Source organism: Gallus gallus, chromosome 21 (genome assembly GCF_016699485.2).
Source record: "Gallus gallus isolate bGalGal1 chromosome 21, bGalGal1.mat.broiler.GRCg7b, whole genome shotgun sequence".
Taxonomy (NCBI): domain Eukaryota; kingdom Metazoa; phylum Chordata; class Aves; order Galliformes; family Phasianidae; genus Gallus; species Gallus gallus.
Window position 1 is genome coordinate 5,554,623 of NC_052552.1, and position 7,720 is coordinate 5,562,342.

Below are 7,720 nucleotides of genomic sequence, written 5' to 3' on the forward strand. Positions count from 1 at the left end.
CTTTTTTTGGCTTCTGTTTGTTTTTGAGCCTGAATGCCTTCCTGGACTTTGAGTCATACTTTCCATTCACCAGAAGAGGTCACCAAACACCTCGTTAATGAGCTGTGGATTAATGCAGTTCCCTTTCTGATTCCAGCTGCCATTTAGCTGTATATTTTGCCACGCAGAGAATTTCACCAACATAGATCTGATTTAGCTCCCACAGAAAGTGCTACCTTTCCATAGCAATGCAATAATATGTCCACCAAATGGACCTCAGCTTAAGTACCAGAGGTGTGTAACATAAGAAAGAGGAAGAAATCACTCTGATTCTGATCAGTTCAGTGCAAGACCATCCTACAAACTTCCAAGGACCATCTTAAAGGCCAGTAATGTGCAAGACTGGCTACCAAAGGGCTAGAAAGAGTGGTTTGAAACACAGATATGCACAGCTAATCTGTGCCTTCAGTTGCTCTGTGAATGCTTACAATTGGGCTGTGTAGACTTCCCTACCTTTCTGCATTAAGATGCTGTTCTTCTTCAAGGAAAAGCAGCTTAGACAAAAATACAGCTTCAGGAGGCTTTATCATCTCACCACACAGCGCGAGCACTGAAGCTATGAACGACCTCATGCAACCCCTTGGAGAGATGAATCACTGAAGAGGGGCCAGGAACACCCAGCAGTGAATCACTACATGCTGCACCTCTCTCTCTAACGTTATCCAAGTGCCAATACTGGTGGATAATGAGAGACATCAGGCCCTGATCTTGGCAGCAACAGGCCAGATTCAGAAGGCTCTTGTGGCTTCTTTGTTTCCAAGTGCAGATCTTCCGCAGCAGAGATGGGAATTGGCCCCATCTCCTCTCACAGTAAGCAGCAGCAAGGCAGAGCACACAGCCAGCCATTTGAGTACCATCACCAGCTATTTCATCCCCTCCTTCCCTGCTGTTTCCCTCGTAGGTTCCATTAGCGTCACCAGAACATGATAAATGTGTCTGACAAACCAAATGCTAAAAATTTGCTATCAGAGTCCAACACTCCAAAACCACCTACGACCTGCTACTGAATGCCAGCCTGCTGCCCCCCTTATCCTCAGGTGACCCAGACCCCTTCTTAACCTTGCAGAGGAAAACACCCCCTTCTCCATTCCATTACTGATCCATCAGTGAGCATTAACGAGAGCAGGTCAGCTCAAGCAAAGGCAAAATGCATTGTTGGAATCCCAGAGAAGAGTGGTGATAGCACTGAATCCCTCTTACTGGCCTTTTCAGTCCCACAGAAGGTGCTGTTGGGCAGGAAAGCAGTGTGTTAACACAGATGTTCTTCAACACCAGTATTTGGATGTCATTGTTTGTATTCTCCACAATGAATCAATATTCTCCCTCTTCTGCTCTTCTCCTGTCGTTACAAAATGGGTTGAGGATCAACTAACCCTGAGAGCAGGGCAAAATGAAGAAATAGGAGTGGGTAGGATGGGCTGAGCCCAGAGTTCAACTAATCCAGACTTCACCAAGATGCCCCGCGAATGCAGTAGGCCGCTGTGTGAATACCTGACCACACAGAAAGTTCTTTCTGAGACACCCAAGGGTGAGGTTTGTTTTGTTCCCCACAGCCATCCTAGAGAGTAAGGGAACAAATTCCACTCCGGATTATGCTAATGCAGATCCTGTGGATGGAATCATAGAATGTATTGGGGTAGAAGAGACTTCAAAGATCATCCATTTCCAACCCCCTGCTGCAAACAGGGCTGCCAACCACCAAATCAAGCACCAGATCAGGCCATTCAGGGCCCGTCCAACCTGGACTTGGGCATATCCAGGGATGGGGTATTCCATGGGCAGCAGTTCCAGGGCCTCACCACCATCTCAGTAAAAAAATTCTCCCCAAAATCTAACCTAAATCTCCCTTCTTTTAGTTTAAAACTATTTCCTCATTTCATATCAGTATCAGGCCATGTTTATTAGCTGTTTATTAGCTCCCTGTAAGCATTGGAAAGTGGTTATCAGGTCCCCCTATTTGTAGATACACCAGGTAAATGAGCTCAGTAGTATCTGTGCCCATTCCCTTTTCTGTAGAGAACTGATGATGCATATCCCCCTGCACCCCCTCCCACAACAGGGCCGTGCTGTCAACACATACCCTAAGGTGAAGGCAGTAAAGTGCCAGATGAGCAAGCAGAGCACCTGTGGCTGGGTAATAACCAGCAAGCCTGGGCTGGTGATGATGCTGTGCACTGAACCCTGCTGCAGCTCAGCCACTGGATGAATCAGAAGAGGGCAAGGGAGGGAGACAGCCAGGCAAATGCTCAGATAGCACCTTGAAATGTTAATGTCCTATAATGAGGAGCCCTGGTGCCAGCTTCCATCAAGAATTTGGCGATCCCACTTTGACAAAAGCACTACAAACACATCTCTGCCCTTTCAGCCAGCTGCAGTGAGCCAGGAAATGCTGGCCTGAGCAACTGGGAAGGAGGGGGAGGCTGAAAGGTGTCCCTGGGTTAGGAAAGAGAAGGATAATGAGTTACTGTGGCAGTGATCTAATGGTACCTATCTAAGCATGCCACATGTCATCAACTTTACAGCGTGCATTTCTCAGAACACTCTGCAGAGATGGAGAAGAAACATTCCCAGAAGAACAGTATGCCCTAACCCTTTTCTTTTAATAAGAAATGGCTGGTACAAGAGAAATATCTCAGTAAACTAGGAAAAAAGGTCCTGTTGGAGATGAGAAACACACATCAACCTGCTTACTTCATTCCTTCCATCCTACCTGGAAGACTTGCCGTACAAATGAACACTCAATCACTTCAAAAACGGCCAGAAAGCCCATTTCCCATCCCCCAAATATTTTCTGCTGCTCTCAGAAGTTCCTCCCTTCTTAAAGACTGAATTTGATCGTTAAAGTTTTGTTTTCAACTGCACCATCCCAGCTGTAATTTTAAAATTGCTGTAAACATTCAGGCATCGAGTTCTGATGCTAACCAGAGCCCTGAAGAGATCCAGGATGCAAAGAGACGGCTCTCTGTTTCTAGCCATCCCTGTCCACTGCAATAAATGTGATTTGAACGTAGCTACAGCCTACACAGAACAAAGCTGCCCTCCTCCAGATTCTGCAGCGCTGTGAAATGCAGTCACCTTGAAGGCATTGTTTTTGGAGGTGGAACATCCTTGTGTTCTGTTCAAAGAGCACCAATAGGATGAAATTCCAATGACACAACCAACGCAATTCCAACGAGGAATCTGGAAATCATTTTATCACACAGCCAGTCAAACACTGAAACAGGGCCCAGAGAGGTTGGAGAACCTCTTTAAGATTTTCAGAACTCAACAAGGCACTGAGCAAGATGATCAAAGCTGGCTCTGCTTTTAGCACAAGGTTGGACAGAAAACCTCTGGAATTCCTTTTCAACCTTAATTATTCTATGATTTTTCCCATCACAGTCATGGTTAACCGTTAATTACTGTGACAGTGGGGCTGGCAAGTGCTAACATTCTATAGCTACCAGAAAGACCATTCAGAAGTCCCATTAAAAAAAAATTTCAAGTCTTGAGCTCAAACAGGAGAAAATAAAAGTTCAAAGATCAAAGCCAAGAAGATTACTTATCTCCCTGGATAGTGATAGGACAAGGGGGAATGGTTTTAAACTAAGATGGGAGGTTTAGGTTGGCTATTAGGAGGAAGCTTTTCACCCAGAGGGTGGTGACGCACTGAACAGGTTGCCCAAGGAGGCTGTGGATGCCCCATCCCTGGAGGCATTCAAGGCCAGGCTGGATGTGGCTCTGGGCAGCCTGGTCTGCTGGTTGGCGACCCTGCACATAGCAGGGGGTTGGAACGAGATGATCATTGTGGTCCTTTTCAACACAGAATGGCCTATTCTGTGATACACACAGACTGGTAACAACATCTCAAATGAATAAAACAACCTTATGCTTCTCCTCTAACCTTCTCTTGCTGTCTTGGTATACTGCAAAGCGTACACCTCCATCCTCTGAAATGAGAAGTGCTTTTTTACTTTCTCCAGAAGGTGGAATGTTCATGTGTAGCTGATGAAGTTGTTCTATGATTTCATTCTCTAATAAGATTGGGATCAAATGTGGTTTTAATCAACAACAGAACAATCTCATCAACGTCATAGCATCAGGCCTTCCTTTTCTGTGATAGAAGGATCTTTACAAGCTGCTTCCTTAGAGAATCTCTTTCCATGCAACTATTATGTCTTAAACTGATCTGTAGTTGAAGAAAAGGCTGAAAACATTCAACCTTTGACCTTTTCCAGGCTTTCAGTACCAAGAAGAATCTTAACCTCAAAGATATGATGAACAGTGCCAAATGGCCCTTCATTTCTGTTTCCTCCCTACAGATCCAGATGAATGGCCTTTAACTTTCTGCACCACGTGTGTGGAAAAAAAAGCAGCCAAAGATCAAGATGTATTACCGCGTACTCAGAAACATCCCCATTTTATCAGTGGGGCCAAGTTCCAAGCCCCAGCAAAACACACAACTGACTTTAGAGCTGCTCTTCCCCACTGCCCCCAGCATTGAAAAAGGATTATTTCTCCATGAGAACTTTAGTAGAGGGCTCATCAGAAGCAGTGAGGGCTTTGGAGCATCAATTACCTACATACAATTTCATCAGGGAACGCACACATCCCCCAGGTCCTTTTACACTAGAGGGAAGCCTGGCCAACAACAATGATTCGATTACCTCAAGGCCTTCGCTTAGGACTGATTTACTTTCTTCTGTTCACAGAATCCATTTTGTTTGAATTCACTCAACGAATAAGTAAAAACATAACACAGTAAACACAGTTGGATCCTGCAGCTCTTTAACGTCCCTGTAACTGCACACACGTGGTAAGAAAGATACGGGGGCTGTGTTTCCTGCCAGACTAATTTCAGATTTAATAACAATTATGTAGAGGAAGAACACATAGAAGAGAAATTTTAATTTGGATCCAAGGGAGAAGATGACCTTCTTCATCAACTGAAGCTACAGCAAAGTATTCTGTGCATCAGAACTTACATTCTCATGCAACTTACTTGTCATATCTTTAGGACTTGTATTTAACTACTCCTCCAAAGCACACTCTTATGCCTTATTAATGCCATATTAACACATCAGGTGATAATATTTGGTTCTCAAATTGCATATTTTGAGATATCCCCCCTTTCCCTCTGTTTTTGTGTTTCACAGAGCCAGGAGAATGAGGGGCAGACAGAATTCCTTTTTCATTCAGTACCTCTCTCACAATTATTTTTCTCTGGGAGCAAAGGAAAGGTTCAGTGATCAACTTAAGGAACACTGAGCTAAGCAAGCTGACGTGCATAAATGGCACCAAGATCACAAGCTGCAGAGACCTTCATGTTCACAGCAACAGAATGATGCTGCATTGCCTAAGTGTAAAATGCTCCTTTTATTCCCAGCCAGAAAGGAGAACTATTTCTTCCCTCCTCCTCTTGGGAGAATGAATACAGATCAGAACCTCAAACCAATCCTTGCTCTGGCTGGAACTCAAAAGGTAGACTTGGGAGGGGTTGGAGGAAGATATAAAGGCTGGTGGCTGGAGACGCAGAGTGGCACAGAACTGGAGTGACTCAAGGAGAGGAAGAACCAGAGACATCAAAACACGAAGATGAAACTTCTTTTTTGCCCTGGATTCTTCCTGCTGCTTATTGTCAGCCAGAAGCAGGCAATGGCCAAACCTATTTCCAGCTTGCAGGTAAGTGCTGCTCAATAAAATGGAAAGAAACTGATGCTCTTTAGGATTTAGACACCTCCGATTACCAATGTTTCTCCCAACCCCAGGTAAAGAAGTAGGAGGCATTCAAAGAGAACATGACAGCAGAAATCCTGAAGATAGGCAGGCAGAGTTATCAAATGGAGGGAAACTGAAACAGTCAATTACTGGATTTAAATATCTGATAAGTTGAGGAGAGTGAAATGGAAACGTTTTTCCCGTGGGGTCAGTTTGGAGATTTCAGATTTAGGGTCATTCTATGATTGAGTGAAGCAATGAAATTCTGGAGAAGGAGGAATTTGCCTAGGAGGGCTCCTTTCTATAGGCTTAGAGCAGTCACCTGCATGGTCCTCCCCCAAACCTCTAGTTAAAGCTAAAAACTGAATTAATAGGTTGTGTCTGCATAACTGTGAAGAGGACTTTCTCCTCTGTGTGGTGCAGTAATACAGTCCCTGCTTCTGAGGTCCAGTGGCAGAACCAGTAAATGAACCTAAAATCCTGTTAATTGAAAAAAGTACCCAGAACTCCTTCATTTTTCTCCTCTCCTCCTCCAACCTTTCCTTTTCTATTTTCTTCCCCTGCTCAGAGTCTGTCCATGCTGTTAGATGAGGAGCTGCAGCATCCCCTGGTCTCAGAAGAGAGGGATCGTGAGCAAGATGGCTCAATCCCAGTAGGTGCCTTTGATCAGGAAGATGCTGAGTTCCAGTGGACCCGAAACACCAGAGATCAGCCTGCAAGCACTTCCACTGCTGACAGTGATGTCCAGAGGATCCTCAGTGACCTTTTAGGTTTACCTCAGAGATACCAAAACAGAAGCAAAAAGGGTCTGTCCAGGAGCTGTTTTGGGGTCAAGTTGGACAGAATTGGGTCAATGAGTGGACTGGGCTGCTAACTGCTTACTATGGTAAGAGGAAGTGGTGGGCACATAGGTTTTGTGTATAACTTGTGTAAATATGTAGAAGAGCTCATTTAATTAACCTTTAAGAAAGGGAGCCTTGGAGTAACTTTTATCCTCCTATTGAAAATGCAGTTAATTGACTTCTCTGGCAGAATATATAATAGGCAGTATGCTTAAAACCCATGAAAACCACAGCTCTGCTTTACCTGCTTTTCACTCCTTTCTCCGAGTCAGATATATGCACTTCACATTGTCACATTTGCCAGATCAGGGAGGCCTTCACCAGCTCCTTAGGGATTCTTCTGTCAGTCCAAATTTGGGGATGAAGCTGGCCCTAGAACAGAAAGAAATCAGTCAGTTTCCATGTGTGAAATCCTGTCCACATCTCTTTCTTTAACTGATTCCTCTGCTTTCTTGACAGGACTGACTTGGAGGGTTCAAAGGACCTGTTGGCTATCAGTGAGATATTCAGACCTTATTTGCATTGGTTCCAGTAATCCATCTACAGATGACGTACTGAACAAATTGAATTCCATCTCTTCCCTAAACTACTTAGGGAGACAGAATAGGACATGCCATAACTGTATGCTTATTTGTATCAGAGTAATTATTTGTGAGCATCTACCAGAAGTGTAAGTACAAAAACATTTGTACTGTTTATGTAATAAATATATAAATGACCAGTTTTCATTATGTCATGGATAATAAACTTCTTTTTCCATAATTGAGTGAATTTGTTTCAATCCTTTGCTGTGATTCTCTTTTGTGTATCATCCCTGTAAGGGATGCAGTGCTGCTGTTTGAAATCAGACATAACTCACTAGAATTCAGAAGCATTTTAGAATCTGCTTTGTGGTTTAAGTAATGTGGAGTAACCTTCCTGAAGTTAAAAACCTCATACACAAGACACCAAGTCTTTGGCCACTATTATTTGAACTTAGAGGACAGCTGTATTAGCTAAGTTTTGGTTCTGCTCCTTCTAAGTACAGTTCCTATGAAAAGAAAAGAAGCCAGGATCTGCCAGAGAGCTATTCAAAGCCAGACTAAGAAAACCTGGTTCTTCTATCACACGGCTTTCAATATACAGCTTTCACCCTCAAGCCA

General features: G+C 43.9%; 1 protein-coding gene across 1 annotated transcript; it reads left to right on the plus strand.

Moving 5' to 3' along the window:
- Nucleotides 1–5,556: 5,556 nt before the first annotated feature.
- CNP3 (C-type natriuretic peptide 3) lies at nt 5,557–7,344 on the plus strand. Its single transcript, NM_001111259.2, has 3 exons — nt 5,557–5,700; nt 6,305–6,622; nt 7,038–7,344. The coding sequence occupies exons 1-2, from the start codon at nt 5,614–5,616 to the stop codon at nt 6,608–6,610; spliced, it is 393 nt and encodes a 130-aa protein (NP_001104729.1). The 5' UTR covers nt 5,557–5,613; the 3' UTR covers nt 6,611–6,622; nt 7,038–7,344.
- Nucleotides 7,345–7,720: the final 376 nt, after the last annotated feature.

What these genes read in the sequence shown, in the direction of transcription:
- CNP3 (NM_001111259.2), top strand. Translation starts at nt 5,614, where the DNA reads ATGAAACTTCTTTTTTGCCCTGGATTCTTCCTGCTGCTTATTGTCAGC. An exon ending in AACCTATTTCCAGCTTGCAG is followed by an intron (nt 5,701 to 6,304) that starts GTAAGTGCTGCT and finishes TCCCCTGCTCAG; the next exon opens with AGTCTGTCCATGCTGTTAGA.